Below are 19172 nucleotides of genomic sequence, written 5' to 3'. Positions count from 1 at the left end.
CCTGGATCCTCCCAGTTTTATCCAGCCTCTTTGAAACATCTTACAGTGCACCATGATCCATATAGACAACTTCAATACTTTCTACTATTTGTAATGACCACTGTGAAATCAGACTTTTGAATGGACCCACCTTGCATTAAGCTGATCTTTCTCCATACCCTAGCTATGATTGTAACACTATATTCTGCACCATCTCCTTTCTTTCTCCATGAATGGTATGCTTTGTTTGTATAGCGTGCAAGAAACAATACTTTTCACGGTATACTAATACATGTGACAATAATAAATCAAATCAAATCAAAAATCAAATGTCTGGAACATTTCTTTGACTGCATTGAAGCATCTCAGAGTGCACCTTGATCCATGTACAAAATTTAAATACTTTTGTACCATTTTGATTTTATTTATTATTTTGTCACATGTATTAACATACAATGAAAGGTACTGTTTCTTGCACGCTATACAAAGCATACCATTCACAGAGAAAGAAACAAGAGTGCCGAATGTAGTGTTACAATCATAGCTAGGGTGTATAGAAAGATCAACTTAATGCAAGGTCGGTCCATTCAAAAGTCCGATGGCAGCAGGGAAGGAGCTGTTCTTGAGTTGGTTGGTACCTGACTTCTCAATGGAAGAGACAATGTCCAGGGTGTGTGGGGCCCTTAATAATGACGGCCGGTTTGCCGAGACAGCGAGAAGGGTAGACAGAGTCAATGGGTTGGAGGCTGGTAATTTGCAATGACCATTTAGTGAGGTTCTTCAGGCCGGGCAATGTGATGTACATAGAAATCTGAATATTTACTGCACTGTGTGTGACAAACAATTTGAAATGTTTGTAATGTTCTTTCAGGTATTTTACCAATAAAGAATATTCTTGTCAAAACAAAAACATTTCCAAAATCAACAAGTTTGAATGTGACTTTGTTATTTGGAGGAAGCAGGAGCTGGATTGAGGATTAGTCCCGTCAGAGACAGTATTAAATAGGGGGGGGGGGGGGCCGCGGTTAATCATTGAACCGACCCGGACCCTCGGCCCGGAGGATCAGACAAGGCCCCGGCTCGGGCCCCGCGCCTCCCCGCCCCGCTCAGACTCTCATCCGGAGCCTCGGCCTCTCGCAGGCTGCGCCCCCGCCGCGATGTCCTTCTCCCTCTTACTGAGGCGGCTCCGCCCAGGCCTGGGCCTAGACCTCGGGCAGCGCCGGTACCCCGGGCCCGGGCGGCCGCTGCGCACCGTGGATCTGCGGAGCGACACCGTGAGCCGCCCCGGGCCCGCGATGAGAGCGGCCATGGCGGCGGCGGAGCTCGGGGATGATGTTTATGGAGAAGATCCGACCGTCAACGGTAAGAAAGAGGAGGGAGGGTGAGGCTGTGAGGGAGAGGGTGTCTATAGGGTGACGGGGAGAGGGTGTCTATAGGGTGACGGGGAGAGGGTGTCTATAGGGTGACGGGGAGAGGGTGTCTATAGGGTGATAGGGAGAGGGTGTCTATAGGGTGACGGGGAGAGGGTGTCTATAGGGTGATAGGGAGAGGGTGTCTATAGGGTGACGGGGAGGGGGTGCCTATAGGGTGACGGGGAGAGGGTGTCTATAGGGTGATAGGGAGAGGGTGTCTATAGGGTGACGGGGAGAGGGTGTCTATAGGGTGACGGGGAGAGGGTGTCTATAGGGTGATAGGGAGAGGGTGTCTATAGGGTGACGGGGAGGGGGTGCCTATAGGGTGACGGGGAGAGGGTGTCTATAGGGTGACGGGGAGGGGGTGCCTATAGGGTGACGGGGAGAGGGTGTCTATAGGGTGACGGGGAGGGGGTGCCTATAGGGTGACGGGGAGAGGGTGTCTATAGGGTGACGGGGAGGGGGTGCCTATAGGGTGACGGGGAGAGGGTGTCTATAGGGTGACGGGGAGAGGGTGTCTATAGGGTGATAGGGAGAGGGTGTCTATAGGGTGACGGGGAGGGGGTGCCTATAGGGTGACGGGGAGAGGGTGTCTATAGGGTGATAGGGTGAGGGTGTCTATAGGGTGACGGGGAGAGGGTGTCTATAGGGTGATAGGGAGAGGGTGTCTATAGGGTGACGGGGAGGGGGTGCCTATAGGGTGACGGGGAGGGGGTGTCTATAGGGTGACGGGGAGGGGGTGTCTATACGGTGACGGGGAGAGGGTGTCTATAGGGTGACGGGGAGAGGGTGTCTATAGGGTGACAGGGAGAGGGTGTCTCGGGGTGACAGGGTGAGGGTGTCTATAGGGTGACAGGGTGAGGGTGTCTCGGGGTGACAGGGTGAGGGTGTCTATAGGGTGACGGGGAGAGGGTGCCTATAGGGTGACGGGGAGAGGGTGCCTATAGGGTGACGGGAAGAGGGTGGCTATAGGGTGACAGAGAGAGGGTGTCTATAGGGTGACGGGGAGAGGGTGCCTATAGGGTGACGGGGAGAGGGTGCCTATAGGGTGACGGGGAGAGGGTGCCTATAGGGTGACGGGGAGAGGGTGCCTATAGGGTGACGGGAAGAGGGTGCCTATAGGGTGACGGGGTGAGGGTGCCTATAGGGTGACGGGGAGAGGGTGCCTATAGGGTGACGGGGAGAGGGTGTCTATAGGGTGACGGGGAGAGGGTGCCTATAGGGTGACGGGGAGAGGGTGCCTATAGGGTGACGGGGAGAGGGTGCCTATAGGGTGACGGGGAGAGGGTGCCTATAGGGTGACGGGGAGAGGGTGCCTATAGGGTGACGGGGAGAGGGTGCCTATAGGGTGACGGGGAGAGGGTGCCTATAGGGTGACAGGGTGCGGGGGTGTCTCGGGGTGACAGGGAGGGGGTGTCTATAGGGTGGCAGGGTGCGGGGGTGCCTATGGGGTGACGGGGAGAGGGTGTCTATGGGGTGACGGGGAGAGGGTGTCTATGGGGTGATGGGGAGAGGGTGTCTATGGGGTGACGGGGAGAGGGTGTCTATGGGGTGACGGGGAGAGGGTGCCTATGGGGTGACGGGGAGAGGGTGCCTATAGGGTGACGGGGAGAGGGTGCCTATAGGGTGACGGGGAGAGGGTGTCTATAGGGTGACAGGGCACGGGGGTGTCTCGGGGTGACGGGGAGAGGGTGTCTATAGGGTGACGGGGAGAGGGTGCCTATAGGGTGACGGGGAGAGGGTGTCTCGGGGTGATAGGGAGGGGGTGTCTATAGGGTGACGGGGAGAGGGTGCCTATAGGGTGACGGGGAGAGGGTGTCTATAGGGTGACGGGGAGAGGGTGTCTATAGGGTGATGGGGAGAGGGTGTCTATAGGGTGACGGGGAGAGGGTGCCTATAGGGTGACGGGGAGAGGGTGCCTATAGGGTGACGGGGAGAGGGTGCCTATAGGGTGACAGGGAGAGGGTGCCTATAGGGTGACAGGGTGCGGGGGTGTCTATAGGGTGATGGGGAGAGGGTGCCTATGGGGTGACGGGGAGAGGGTGCCTATGGGGTGACGGGGAGAGGGTGCCTATGGGGTGACGGGGAGAGGGTGCCTATGGGGTGACGGGGAGAGGGTGCCTATGGGGTGACGGGGAGAGGGTGCCTATGGGGTGACGGGGAGAGGGTGCCTATGGGGTGACGGGGAGAGGGTGCCTATAGGGTGACAGGGTGTGGGTATCCAAAGGGTGATAGGGAGGGGGTGTCTATAGGGTGACAGGGTGAGGGTGCCTATGGGGTGACAGAGAGAGGATGTCTATTGGGTGATAGGAACTGTGGATCAGAGAGAGCTCTCACAGAGCCAGGGAGGGTTTTCAATACCTTGTTTGAAACAAAATACTGCGGTGCTGCAATCTGAAACAAAGACAGAAAATACTGGAAAATCTCACCAGGTCAGAAAGCAGCTGTGGATGGAGAATAGAGCCAACCCTGTCGCCCAGACTGGAAACACTGACCCTGTCGCCCAGAGTTGGTGACTAGTGGAGTGCCGCAGGGATCAGTGCTGGGGCCTCAGCTATTTACCATTTATATAAATGATCTGGAGGAGAAGGCTGAGTGTAGGGTGATGAAATTTGCTGATGACACAAAGATGAGTGGAAAAGCAAATTGCATGGAAGGTGTGGAAAGTCTGCAGAGGGATCTGGGTAGGCTTAGCGAGTGGGCGAGGACCTGGCAGGTGGAGTATAATGTTAGCAAGTGTGAGGTTATCCACTTTGGCAGAAATAATAGTAGGAGGGATTACTATTTAAAGGGCGAAAAGCTGCAGCATGCTACGGTGCAGAGGGACCTGGGGGTCCTTGTGCATGAGTCACAAAAACCCAGTCTGCGGGTGCAGCAGGTGATCAGGAAGGCAGATGGAATGCTAGCCTTTATAGCGAAGGGGATAGAATATAAAAGTAGGGAGGTCTTGCTGCAATTGTGCAGGGTACTGGTGAGGCCGCAGCTGGAGTACTGTGTGCAGTTTTGGTCACCGCACTTGCACAAGGATATATTGGCCTTGGAGGGAGTGCAGAGGAGGTTCACTAGGCTAATACCAGAGATGAGGGGGTTGGTCTATGAAGAGAGACTAAATAGACTGGGTCTGTACTCGTTGGAGTTTAGAAGGATGAGAGGGGATCTTATAGAGACGTATAAGATAATGAAGGGGATGGATAGGATAGCAGGACTCGAGGGCACAGCCTCAAGATAAGGGGGGAGCAGTTTAGATCAGAGTTGAGGAGGAACTTCTTCACTCAAAGGGTGGTGAATCTCTGGAATTCTCTGCCCATTGAAGTGGTGGAGGCTACCTCGCTAAATGTATTTAAGTCATGGGTAGATAGGTTTTTGATAGACAAGGTTATGGGGAGAGAGTGGGAAAGTGGAACTGATCCACTTCAGATCAGCCATGATCTTATTGAATGGTGGGGCAGGCTCGAAGGGCTAGATGGCCTACTCCTGCTCCTATTTCTTATGTTCTTATTAGACTGGAAACATTAACTCTGTCGCCCAGACTGGAAACACTAACTCTGTCACCCAGGCTGGAAACAGTAACTCTGTCACCCCGACTGGGAACAGTAACTCTGTTCGTCAGACTCCAAACACTAACTCTGTCACTGAGTAGAAAGACCAACTCTGTCACTGAGACTCCAAACACTAACACTCGAAACATCAGCTCTGTTTTCTCTCTCTACAAATGCTGTTAGACCTGATGAGATTGGGATTTTCCAACATTTTCAGGTTTTTTTTCAATGCCTGTTTGTTTATTTGGGCAAGATCAAGAGACATTGAATGGATTAAAGCTTTTCTATCGACTGTATGAACAGCAGTGTTTTAATGATACATTTAGAAGTTTGTAAGATGAGTGTTTTCCTCCCCAAGATTTTATAAGCACGTTTGCTTATTTTGTCAGTTTTAGGACCATTTCAAAGATTTGCCAATGACTCATTGGTTTTGTACATAGTGGATACTAGAAGGATAGAAGAGGCATGGTAAAATAAAAGCAAAATGTTGTAGATGTTTGAATTTGACACAAAACAGGAAATGCTGCAATATCTCAGCAGGTGTGACAATATCGGGGGAGAGAGGACCGTGCCAATGCCTTGAGTCTGGATGACATGGCTACATAGGCATTAAGAGCAGAAGCAGGCAAATTCAGCCCTTCAAGCCTGCTCTGCCATACAATCAGATCATGGCTGATCTCTCCCTGGTCTCAAATCCACCTCCCCACCTGTTCCACATATCCCTTTATCCCATTTTTAAGATTAGAAATGTATCTATCTCATCAGTGTGTGTGGAAGAGGCATGGGGTTGGAGGGAATATGAGCGATCATTGGCAAAATCTTTTAAACTTACCTGTGAAAAGGTTCTCAACTCCACTACAAGCTCCCCACAAGGTTTATGAACTAATTTGCCGTGTGTGTTTGCTTGGGGATGGGGATGGTGTGGTTAGTGGATGTAATTCCTCTTCAAAACCAATGTTTGAAACATTTTGTGTGGGGGAAGAAAAGCTGTAATGGTGATAACTATGTACAAACCACCAGACTTAGCTGGAGCTCTAAGAATACACAGTTATACATCTGCTTGTGGTTATTTACTGCCAGGGTAAGATCACACAGTGAGGTGAGAGTTCAGTGGAAATTGTGCAAATTAATTAGAAGCCAGCATTGAAGATGCTGATCTGTGCTTCTGAGCATTGTGAATCACACGCTGCAGACAGAGCAATGGACTGAAATTGGGACCCAAACTTGGTTGAATTTTGTTTTTTGCTTTCCCAGCTCTTTCATCATGGAATCCCTACAGTGCAGAAGGAGGCATTCAGTCCATTGAGTCTGCACCAACCACAATCCCACCTGGGCCCTATTCCCATAACTCCACAGATTTACCTGCTAATCCCCCTGACACTAGGGTCAATTTAGCATGGCCAGTCAACCTAACCCACTCATCTTTGGACTGTGAGAAGAAACCGAAGCACCCGGAGGAAACCCACACAGACAGAGGGAGAGCATGCAGACTCCACACAGACAGTGACCCAAGGTTGGAAGTGAACCTGGGTCCCTGGTGCTGTGAGGCAGCAGTGCTAACCACTGTGCCATCATAGTGCCCTTTGTTAGGCTATGGCACTCTCAATCAGCCATTATTAATTTCTGAGCTTTGAAAGCAAGTAATGGCACAAACTGGAGAAGGGGTATCACAGCCAAGTCCATTCATGCAGCTTTACAGTATGAACGTGTACAACCCAGGATGCTGGGTTGTATGTACAGATGAACCCAATCTTTGTAGCCCAGAATGTTGAGCTAACTTGCAGTAGTTTTAGGATCATTGAATTGATCGTAGAATCCTTACAGTACAGATGAAAGCCATTCAGCCCATTGAGCCTGCACCAACAACAATCCCACCCAGGCCTTGTTCCCATAACCCCGCATATTACGCTGCTAATCCCCCGAAACTAAGAGTCAATTTAGCATTTAGCAATCCACCTAACCTGCACATCTTCAGACTGTGGGAGGAAACCAGATCTCGCGGAAGAAACCCATGCAGACATGGGGAGAATGTGCAAACTTCACACAGTCACTCAACCTGGGTCCCTGGTGCTGTGAGGCAGCACTGCTAACCCCTGTACTATCATGCCGCCTCGATAATAATTCTATATGATATTATTTTTATCTTGTTTATCCTTTCATGAGTGAGTGTTCTCCTTTTCTCTGCAGTTGTGAGGGCCTTCATTCATTTTTTTTAATTCATTCATGGAATTAAGGGTATCCATGGCTAGGCTGGCATTTATTGCCCATTCCTAATAGCCCTCCGTTTCAGAGGTCATGTAAGAGTCAACCACATCACTGTGGATCTGGCATCACGTGTCAGACCAGGTAAGTATGGCAGATTTCCTTCCCTAAAGGACATTAATGAACCAGATAAGTTTTTGCAACAATCGACAATGGTTTTATGGTCATTAGACTTTTTAATTCCCTGATTTTTACTGAATTCAAATTTCATCAGCTGCTATGTTGGATTGTAGTGCCATCCCATTGAGATCAGCAAACTGATTACAAACTGGGAATCGAACCAGTGAGCTTCTTGCCCTGTATGTTTCACCTACTCCCTGAAAGAACTTATTGAATCAACTGGAGGATTGCAATCTTCATTTTAAGAATGGACATAATATGCTTCCCTAGCCAATTAGCTGAGCGTCATCCATTGTTCTAAGATAGCTGAAATCAGCTACACATCCCAACCTGGTAGGAACCTTGTGTGAACAATCTGTCATCACATTTTCATTTCTTGCTTTCTCTTACTGCCCCTTTCTTCCATTTCCTCCTGAAGATTGCGACTTCAGTACCTCCTGTAATTTACCATTATTCATGTTGGATTGCTGATTATAGGAGTTTTGCGGATAACATGGTGGCATAGTGCTGGCCTCACAACACCAGGGACCTGGGTTCAATTCTCGGCTTGGGTCACTGTCTGTGCAGACTCTGCACGTTCTTCTTGTGTCTGTGTGGGTTTCCTCCGGGTGCTCCGGCTTCCTCCCACAGTCTGAAAGGCGTGCTGATTAGGTGCATTGGCCATGCTAAATTCTACCTTAAACAGGTAGTACCCAAATAGGCACCGAATGAAGTGACTAGGGGATTTTCACAGTAATTTCACTGCAGTGTTAATGTAAGCCTATTTGTGACACTTATAAATAAACTTTGCTGTTTATTTTAATTACATCTTCCTCAGCAACCACACATTTCAGTTTCAACAGTGATTAACTGATAAGCTGGACATGAAAACTGGCCAGTTTTTTTGTTTTTCCATACCCGAAGGGTGTTGGAGCTGCCCCATCTTATTCCCTAACTACAATGAGAACGTTTTAGGGTTTCCTCCTTTGTAGAGCTCAGTTATTCATTGGATAAATGTGCTGAGCTGTGAAATGCCCAGGGTTGTATATTCCAAGTGTTGGTGAACTGATATTCAGAAAGACAATGCAAGATGATGGGGTGGAAGAGCTTGTGAAAGAAAGAAAATATTTATCACATTATTTGCAGGAATCTCCTAAGGGTTTGTTTTTTGCAAAGGGTGAGAGCACTAAATACCAGTCACAGGAGTTTTGTGGTAGTTATGATGGAAAGTTAATGATAAAAATACATTTTGGTTTAACCCTTACAATGCTGTAAATAAGTTTTCTCAGCAAGTTGCTATATAGAGGCAAGATAGATTAACATCTGAATGACCTGGCTTGTTTAACAGCATTTGCAATTCACCTGACGTTATAACACCTTGTAACATACATCAAATTGATTGCTGTTCTATATAATCGTTGCAGTAGAAAAAAATGAAAATATTATATAATGCACTTAATTTTCCATATATTCTAGTTGTTGGTGTTTTGGTGACCCAGTAATGAACATTATTTGTTTGTAAAAGTACATAGTATGTATTTTTAGATAAGCAGTTTTCCACACATCATATCGCCTGTGTTGCAGTTCAGGAATCACATAAATAAACTGCAACAGCCTCATTTCTCATGATTTGTATCATGTTGGTGAATGTATAATTATATTTTACTGTTGTACCTTTCATGTAGGGATTGCTACAATTTAAATGCAAAATTAACAGACTAAAGAAAAGTGATATTTTAATTAGAGGTGGTGAGAACCCAAGCTAGGTTAGAGGGAAGGAAATAAATTAGTTGGAAATAGAATACTATTGAGTAAGATCAAACAAATTCCTATTCAGAAAAATAAATCATGCTCTCGGCACCCTTTAAAAAAATACCAGCTGAAGAGAATGTGAAGAGCCTTTCTCGTGGAGGCTTGTTCTGAATAATTTGTTTTGTATTGGACATGGTGAGGGAGTATGTTATCTTGCAATGATAAAATGTTCTGTAAAATATTGCTCTGTAGCCAGTTGTGGTGGCAATCAGAGTAAGAGCTGTCAGCCAACAACCCCCCCCCCCCCCCCCCCAGCCCCTGTCAAACCCAACCCCATGGAAATTCAGTCCTTCAGAGGTAGAGAAATAGTTTCCACTGTTCTATGTATTCAGCTTTCACAGTTTGTAGGTAACATGATTTGGTTTTCCTGTTCTATTCTGGTATTTCTGAAGTGTTCGTTATGAAATGTACTTTTTTTACACTTCATGCAGATGTGCTCAAAGTACCTCCACCTCCTCAGCTTTGGTGACTTGAAGCCCAAAGTACTGATGCTATCAGTTTTCCATAAATCGTGTGCTCTTCAGTTTTATTTTCCACACATCTTGTTCTCATGTTTCTATTTACACACATTGTGTAGACCATCTGTGAGTGTTATTAAGAGGTTTGCCCTTCTAGGGTACTCAGGCGCACACCATGGTGGTCTCATAGCTATATATTGAGATCAATTGGACGTTTTTGGTATTTTGAATGCATGTCAAATTGTGGAAATTAGCAGCACACATTTAATATTGTTGAAAAGATGGTGTGGAACTTGCATCAAATCTGTGGAACATGAATCGTCAGGACCTAGAGTAAGATCACCACCTTCGGCACTATTGCCATGACTCTGGATTCAGGCTACATTCGTACAACTGCAACTGCTTCTCACCAGCACTGCATGTCAATGTGCCCTTGCTGATTTAAGTGTTCACCCATCGTTCAGAAAATTGTCACAAGATAAAAACTCTTGCCAAACCTCCAGGCCCACAAAATTTCAACAAGATAAATGCATGAGTAAAAATTTAACAGAAATAGAACTCGTGTTGGCATGGGCTTCATGGGCTGGGCGTATCTATGGGCTATATTTTGAATTTTCCAATTTCAGAAAATATCTGTCTTAACTTTTCGGAGGCTCTGATAGTGACTTTCTACAGCAAAATGCTAAGAATACCAAAGCAAAATGCTGCAGATGTTGGAAATCTGAAATCAAAACTGAAAATGCTGGAAGTACTCAGCAGATCTGGCAGCATCTGGGAAAAGAAGAGTAGTTAGTATTTTCAGGCCTGTGACCTTTCTGATCAATTAATCCAATGAATGAGATTTCTAGCATTTTTTGTTGTTATTTTACTTAGCCATTAATTGACTTATTCAGCTCATTTTTTTGCCTTTGCCATTCTGCCAGGCCACCGGATATTTACAGAATGTGATTTTTGAAAAATGGATCTTTATGGGTGGCATAATTATTATACATAGAAGACTCAGAACACCAGGTTAAAGTCCAACAGGTTTATTTGGAATCACAAGCTTTCAGAGCACTGCTGCTTCATCAGGTGAGCGACGCTCACCTAATGAAGGAGCTGCACTCTGAAAGCTTGTGTTTCCATATAAACCCATTGGACTTTAACCTGGTGTTGTGGGATTTCTTAATGTGCCCACCTTAGTCCAATGCTGGTATCTCCACTTCAACATTATACATAGAACCTTCAGACAGTATACAAAGGAGGCAATATGGTCTTTGAACAGTCCTGGATCTTCACAGAGAGCTATCTACTTTCAGTCCTATTTCTGTACACTTTGTACAGCACTCAAAAGTTAGTTAAAATGTACAGCATATTGAAGTTACTTAAAATATACAGCATATTTAACTCTTGTTATTGCACAAGATGCCAACACTACGATATGATTTCAGAAATAATCTGTTTTTTTTAAATTTGATCTTGGACAAAATTTCTAAGTGACATGTTCATATTGCAACCAACAAAAGAGAAGTTGGAGTTTCAATGAAACCTTATTTGCAGCATAGCCCCCAGCCTCTGAAATTTTTATTAGAAATCCGTTTGTGTTTTGACATTTTTACAAATGCGCTGTTCCAATTATACAAATGCGTGTAGATTATACGCACAGGGAATCTGATGGGTAGCACTGGACTTCCTCCTGGCATTTAAGAATTCAGCATTCAAATCTACCCACATTAACAGAGTTTAAAAGCATGAGGAATTTTTGTTGTAATTTCTAAACTATAGGTTTTAATTTAGAGTTATGGAACAAAGGCCAGTAGTGTGAGTTGGAATGCAGATCAGCCGTGATCTGATTGAATGATGGTTCTGGCTTGAAGGGCTCAATGGTTTATGCTGTCCTTATATTCTCATCTGTGTTAAGAGTTGGTGCCAAAACTGATGCAACTTTAGAAGCTTATGCTATATATTTTGGAACTGTTTTTCCCCACCTCCTCTTGCTGATCCTCATTTTTACTTTTATAATTTTTAAATATGCACTATGCCAGTTGTCCTGTAATTATTTTCTAAGCAGGCTGCATAGATTGTTGTTTCTCGGGTCAGTTGATGCTCAGGAGTATGAGATTTGTACTGGCTGTGGGGTCGCATCAGTGGGGTGGCACAGTGGTTAGCACTGCTGTCTCACAGCGCCAGGAACCCGGGTTTGATTTCCGGCTTGGGTCACTGTGTGCAGTCTGCATGTTCTCCCTGTGTCTGCGTGGGATTCCTCTGGGTGCTCCAGTTTCCTCTCACAGTCTGAAAGATGTGCTGATTATGTGCATTGGCCATGCTAAATTCTCCCTTAGTGTACCCAAACAGGCACCAGAGTGTGGTAACTAGGGGATTTTCACAGTAACGTCATTGCAGTGTTAATGTAAGCCTACCTGTGATGCTAATAAATAAACTTTAAATTTAAGCTGTTGGTACCACTATCTAATTGTCATAGATCAACATAGTTCATCAAGTTATCTTGTTTCTCCCCATTTGAACTTCCAATAAAATGGCTGTGCTGTGGTTCTGTGCTTCGAATATTGGAGATCATAGAATTGTTTTCAGTACATTAACTGATGAAATTGATGTTTAATTCTGTTAAGTTTTTGCACCGTGATTTTCCAAATCAACATAAACATCATTTGAGCATGTATAAATAGTTGGAGACACATTTATGTGTGGCGTTGATCAATACAAAAATGAGAGTTAGTCAGAAAATAGTGCCTTGTGTTCCTGGAAGACTTTTGGGTGCAGTTCAATTTAACAGCAGCAAAATTAGTTTACTAAAAATGATTGAATGTGCTGAGCTCAGTATTGCAAACAAGATGCATCTATAATACACAAAAACAAAATAACTGTTTTAGTGAGGCAAAGTGCCCCCAACTTTGGGTAATTGAATTCACCCCCCCCCCGGCACTTCCATGGTTTAATAAGTTTAAAAGGCTTAAGTTTAACTTTATTTATTAGTGTCACAAGTAGGCTTACATTACCACGGCAATGAAGTTACTATGAAAATCCCCTAGTAGCCACCCTCCGGCGCCAGTTTGGGTACACTGAGGGAGAATTTAGCACAGCCAATGCACCTAACAAACACCTCTTCCGGACTGTGAGAGGAAACCACAGGACGTGGAGGAAACCCATGCAGACACAGGGAGAATGTGCAAATTCCGCACAGACAGTGACCCAAGCCAGGAATCAAACCCAAGCCCCTTGTGCTGCCAGGCAGCAGTGCTAATCACTGTGCTATCCTGCCACTGTGCTTCATTCTTAAAGAGTCAGTCAAATTCATTCCTTTTGTTTTTCGGATTAGACACAATCCAAACAACTGAATGCAAGGCAGCGGAAACACAAAAACATGAGTGAGCAGTTTGGATCTAAAAGTTAAACACATGATTGGTAGTCTCAGTTCCATAAAAAAATACAAAGCTCCAGCAACTAAATTGTAATTTCGCCCTTAAATTTTTGATTATTTTGGAGACACATACTGGCGCATACTGCTGAACTGACAAAGCCATTTCCAGATTATGAATGTTCCTTTTGTAGTTTTTGATGTACCCAAACTAGTCTTTAATATCAGAACAATTAGACCTAAAGAAGATATGTCCACGCGTGAGAAAGACATAAGATAGTCACTAAGGAATTCAGGGGAAACCCTCTACCCAGTGACTGTTAAAATGTGGAACTTGTCAACACCTTGAGTAGTTGAGGCAAACAGCAGAGCTGTATTTACAGCCAAGTTCAGTAAGTATGTGAGAGTGAATAGAAGAAGGATATTCTGATAGAGTGAGAAGAAACTTGTGCAGGTCATAAACACCAGTGCAGAGCAATTGGGCCAAATGGCCTGTTTCCTTGTTGTAAATTCTCCTCAAAGACTGGGAACAGAGAATAGGCCTACTCACCTCTATAGGGCTCACGTCCCTGTTTGTTGCGGGGGTGGGGAGATTAAAATTAATCTAAATTTCTGCATCTCATATTTATTTCTGCTTGGGACCTATGCAGAGACCAGCCAGACACAAGGTTGGGCCTGATGTTATGCCCCAAGTGCCATATAACTATGCTTAGGCTGGCAGATGAAGAATAGCCTCTTAAGTATCCAGAAATCGATGCCCATAAAACTGTAATCCGCTGAGAGCCTTACTCTCTTAGAGGGAAAGAATTGATAGGTGAAATGGCGGAAATGGAATTGCTTTTTGGAGGAGACAGACGTCTTTGTAGGACAGAACAGGAACAATAGATTGAACGGCCTTCACCTGTACTATATCATTCTAGTCTTTAAACTCAGCTCCCTCTCTACCATCCAAATCTGGCCTCTTATTATCTAAACCAGGTGGTTAGTACTCCTTATCTGCTGCACACACAGTTTCAGAGGTTAACACATCTGAATCGCAAATGAAAAATGTTCTTATATGCAAATATTGGGCTTACCACTGCCGGTAAAAAAATAATTCTGGTGGTAACGATTGTCCACAAGCACTGAACACATATTGACCGCTAGATAGAACATCCCAGTTCTGGCTTTCTGTGATCTCTGGGTTTGTGTTGGTTTTTCTCATACTTCTCTCTGTTCCTCAGTATTATGTCAGTCATTTCCGATTGATTTAAGGCAGAGTTTGAATTCTTAGGACTACAGCTGCAGTTTATCGCTCAAAACGATACCAATGAGGACTTTCACTTACCACTCAAATTGCAGGTTGCTATCCTGTGGCATGCAAGCTATTAATAACCACTGGCGTTTATTTTGTGTCTTCTATGTAGTAAAAGGTCCCAAGTAGCATAAAGATAATGATGAGATGCTAATCCCAAATAGGAGAGGTTGGTTATCAGTGCTGCCTCACAGTGCCAGGGACCCAGGTTCAATTTTGGCCTTGGGTGACTGTCAGTGTGGAGTTTGCACATTCTCCCCATGTCTGCATGGATTTCCTCCAGGTGTTCTGGTTTCCTCCTATAATCCAAAGATGTGTGGGTTGGGTTGGGTTGATCATCCATGCTGAATTGCCCCTTGGTGCCAGGGGGATTAGCAGGATAAATGTGTGAGGTTACAAGGATAGGGCCTGGGCGGGGTTATTGTCGGTGTGGGCTTGATGGGCTGAATGGCCTCCTTCTGCACGGTAGGTTTTCTATGATTATTAGAAAAGCTGGCCAAAAGCTTGGTTGAATAGGTGGGTTTTAAGGAGGGCCTCAGAGGACAAGAGAAAAGTGGTGGCATGAAGGAGTTCCTAGTAGGGCCTTGACAGCTCAAAGCTTGGCTAATAATGGTGAGGCAATGGCAGAAGAGTCGCAGGGGGATAGTGGAAAGCTTAACAGTTGCGGGGGGATCGGTTACAGAGGTAGCAAGTGGTGGGACCAGATAGGCATTTAAATTAGAGGGTGAGAACTTCAAATCTGTGGAGTTGAGCAATTGCGAGCCAATGTGGGTCAGCAGGAAGAGGGAGTGCACTTAGCAACCTTGGACTCCCATGCACAAGAATTTCCTTCTTGACCCTCTCTACCCCTCCACTTTTCTCTCCTCTGGATTCCAGTGAAGATGGCACTGTCAAACAGGTCAGAGCAAAAACAAATCCTTTAGCCCACAGACAGTGAGAGAATGCTGGGGTTGAATGGGAAGAATAATGAGACAAAATCCATCCCATTAAAACAAATCTTTTGTTGGTTAGTTGAGAAGCAGCAATGAGAGCTGCCAGAGTGACCTGACCCCATTCAACCAACTGAACAAAGAACACTAGTACTAAAAACAGAGATCTGCTGAAAACTGATCTGGCTGCTTCTGTGGGGGGTGGGGGGGATCCCAAGAGGGGAAGAAAAAATTATGGTGGCATGGTGGCACACTGGTTAGCACTGCTGCCTCACAGCACCAAGGACCTGGGTTCAATTCCAGCCTCGGCTGACTGTCTGTGTGGTTGGCACCTTCTTCCCGTATCTGAGTGGGTTTTCTCCAGGTGCTCAGCTTTCCTCCCACAATCCAAAGAAGCACAACTTAGGTGAATTGGCCATGCTAAGCTGCCCCTCAGTGTTGGGGGGATTAGCAGGAGAAATAAGAGGTGTTGCAGGAGTCGGGCCTGGGTGGGATTGTTGCTGTTGCGGGCTCAGTGGGCTAAATGGCCTCCTCCTGCACTATATGGATTTTTTGATTCTATGAAGATAATGATGAAAGGGTAATGTACATTCTTCCTAATGTAGATTTCCATCATTTTAACAATGCGTATGTCTTTTTCTCTTCCTCCCATTTTTTTCTTGAAGTGTGGGAGGAAGATGTATGTAAAAGATACAATGTAAAACATATAGGAATATGAGTGGTAAGGAGGATGTTAAGAGGTTGCAAGGCAATTTAGACATGTTGAGTGAGTGGCAAATGCATGGCAGATGCCAGTATAACATGGATAAGTGAAGTTACCCACTACAGACAAAGAAACAGAATGACAGAGTGCTTTTTAAATGGTGATAGATTGGGAAATGTTGATGTAGAAATGGACCTGGGTGTCAGCCACTGAAAGCAAGCATGCAAGTACAGCAAGCAAGCAATTAGGATGGCATATGGTATGATGGCATTCATTGCAAGCGGATTTGAGGACAGGAACAAGGATGGTTTACTGCAGCTGTACACTGCCTTGGTAAGACCACACCTGGAGTATTGTGTGCAGTTTTGGTCTCCTTATCTAGAAAGGGATATTACTTGCCAAAGTGGACGTACAGCAAAGGATCACCAGATTGGTTCTTGGAATGGCAGGATTGTTAAATGAGGAGAGATTGAGTTGACTGGGTCTGTATTTGCTGGAACTTAGAAGGATGAGAGGGGATCTCACTGAAACATATAAAATTCTGACAAGAGCTGGACAGGTTGGATGCAGAGATGTCGTTCCCTCTGGCTGGGGATCTGAAACAAGGGGTCACAGTTTCAGGATACAGGGTAGGCCATTAAAGACCCAGATGAGGAGAAACCCCTTGCAGGGTGGTGGGTCTGTGGAATTCTCTACTACAGAAGGCTATGGAGGCCAAATCACTGAATATATTTAAGGAGGAAATAGATTTATAGACCCTATAAGTGTCAGGAGGTATGGGGAAAGTGCTGGAAAATGGTTGAGTTAAAGGATCAACCATGATCATTTTGAATGACAGAGCAAGCTCGAAGAGCCAAATGGCCTACTCTTCCTAATTTCGATATATGTGTAAAACATCCTTCTGGAGAAAATACCACATTCTGTGAAAACGTTTCGGCAGGTGGTGCTGCTTGTTTGATTTGCCACGTATTTAATACTTTGAAACGATTTACTTTGTAACATGTAGGCTAGCCCTCAAGCTCTGCCGCAACCTTTCATTTTCTTATCTTGTGTTTTCTAGGTAACTCCATTCGCATGTAGATCTAATCATGATTGCGCTAGATAAGATGTTCGCCTTGAATACATCAACCTAGCCTAGTGTGTGTAACCTTTGAAGCAGCAACACGAATGCACACAACTGCTGGAGCAGGCTTTTGTACTATCCACATGTTTGAAAACAGGTCCCTCCTATTACACCCTTCAATATGCTAACCTGAATGGATGCATAAGGAAAAACAAAAATGAATACAAAATTTTCTTTTACCCCTTAACCCCTGCCCCACTAATGTTGGTACTCCAGCTGTGGTTAGTTTCCATGGGTACCACTTTTCTAAGTGAGTGCGCATTGACTGCAAATGTTAGTTGGTTATTTTACCATGGAATGTATCACCGGCAAACCTGATCCCATCCTCACCCACACACTTCCATCCTATACCGTCACCTTCACCAGTGTGTTGTTAAAGATTGATTTGATTTATTATTGTCGCATGTATTGGTATACAGTATTGTTCCTTGCACGCTATACAGACAAAACATGCTATTTGTAGAGTACAAGGGGAGAAGGAAAGGAGAGAGTACAGAATATAGTGTAACAGTCACGGCTAGGATGTTGAGAAAGATCAACTTAATATAAGGTGGATCCATTCAAAAGTCTGATGGCAACAGGAAAAAGCAGTTCTTGAGTTGATTGGTACATAGGGTCGGCTCGGTGGCACAGTGGTTAGCATTATTGCCTCACAGTGCCAGGGACCTGGGTTTGATTCATGGCTTGGGTCACTGCCTGTTTGGAGTTTGCACATTCTCCCCATGTCTGCGTGGGTTTCCTCTGGATGCTCCAGTTTCCCCCACAGTCCAAAGATATGCAGGTTAGTTGAATTGTTCATGATAAATTCTCCCTCAGCGTATCTGGACAGGCTCCAGACTATGGCAACGAGGGGATTTTCACAGTAATTTCATTGCAGTGTGAATGTGAGCCTATTTGTGACTAATAAGTAAACTTTGCTTTTATTTTCACATGATCTCAGACTTTGTATCCTTTTCCCAATGGAAGAAGGTAAAAGAGAGCATGGCCAGGGTGTTTGGGATCCTTGATTATGCTGGCTGCTTTTCTGAGGCAGCAAAAGCCACCAGCTTTGGGGGAGGTGCCAGATGACTAGAGAACAGCTACTGTGGTTCCACTATTTAAGAGAGGTTGTAGAGATAAACCAGGGAACTACAGACCAGTGAGTCTCACCTCAGTGGTAGGGAAACTCTGAAGGAGAGCATGTATCTCCACTTGGAGAGGCAAAACTTGATCATGGATAGTCCGCATGACTTTGTCAGAGGGAAATCATGTCTAACAAATTTAATTGAATTTTTTGAGGAGATGACCAGGTGTGTAGATGAGGGTAGTGCTGTCGATGTAGTTTATATGGATTTTGGCAAAGCTTTTGACAAGGTCCCACGTGGGAGACTTGTAAAGAAGGTAAATTCACATTGGATACAGGGTAATTTGATAAAGTGGATTGACAATAGGCTCAGTTGTAGGAGACTATAGGGTGATGACAGCAGGCTACTTTAGTGACCGGAAGCCAGTATCCAGTGGAATACCACAGGGATCTCTGGACTCCGATTATTCATCATTTATGTAAATGATATTGATGACTATGTGGGAGGTAGGATTAGAAACATTGCAGATGACACAAAGATTGGACAGGTGGTTAACAGGGAGGTGGAGTATCTTGGGCTATAAGAAGATATAGATAAATTGGTCAAATGGTCAGATAAGTGGCAGAAGGAATTTAACCTTGAAAAGTATGAGATGATACACTATGGAAGGAATAATTTGATAAGAAAGTACTCAATGAATAGTAGGGCACTAGGAAGTTCTGTGGAACAAAGGGACCTTGGTATGTTTGTCCACAGATCTCTGAAAGCGCAAGGGCATGTTAGTAGGGTGGTGCAATAGACATATGGGATGCTTGCCTTTATCAATCAAGACATAAATTACAAAAGCAGGGACATCATGTTGGAGTTGTATAGAATTTCGGTGAGGCTACAGCGAGAATACTGTGTGCAGTTCTGGTCGCCACATTATCAGAAAGATGTGATTGCACTAGGTGAGGTGCAGAGGAGATTCACCAGGATGCTGCCTGAGATGGAACAATTAAGTTATGAAAAGAGGCTGTGTAAGCTTGGGTTGTTTTTGTTAGAACATAAGAAATAGGAGCAGGAGTAGGCCATCCAGGCCTTCGAGCCTGCCCCGCCATTCGATAAGATCATGGCTGACCTGAAGTGGATCAGTTCCACTTT

General features: G+C 45.1%; 1 protein-coding gene across 2 annotated transcripts in view; it reads left to right on the top strand.

Moving 5' to 3' along the window:
• Positions 1 to 994: 994 nt before the first annotated feature.
• tha1 (threonine aldolase 1) overlaps positions 995 to 19172 on the top strand; it is a 68785-nt gene continuing 50607 nt past the window's right edge. For both annotated transcript variants that reach the window (XM_080209505.1, XM_080209504.1), the window contains exon 1: positions 995 to 1341. In XM_080209505.1, coding sequence (XP_080065631.1) covers positions 1137 to 1341 — 205 coding nt within the window. In that variant the 5' untranslated portion in view covers positions 995 to 1136. The remainder of the gene's footprint in view (positions 1342 to 19172) is intronic.

This window comes from Carcharhinus amblyrhynchos, chromosome 21 (genome assembly GCF_965287045.1).
Source record: "Carcharhinus amblyrhynchos chromosome 21, sCarAmb.v2.hapA, whole genome shotgun sequence".
Classification (NCBI taxonomy): Eukaryota; Metazoa; Chordata; class Chondrichthyes; order Carcharhiniformes; family Carcharhinidae; genus Carcharhinus; species Carcharhinus amblyrhynchos.
This window is presented reverse-complemented; position numbering and strand designations above follow the sequence as displayed.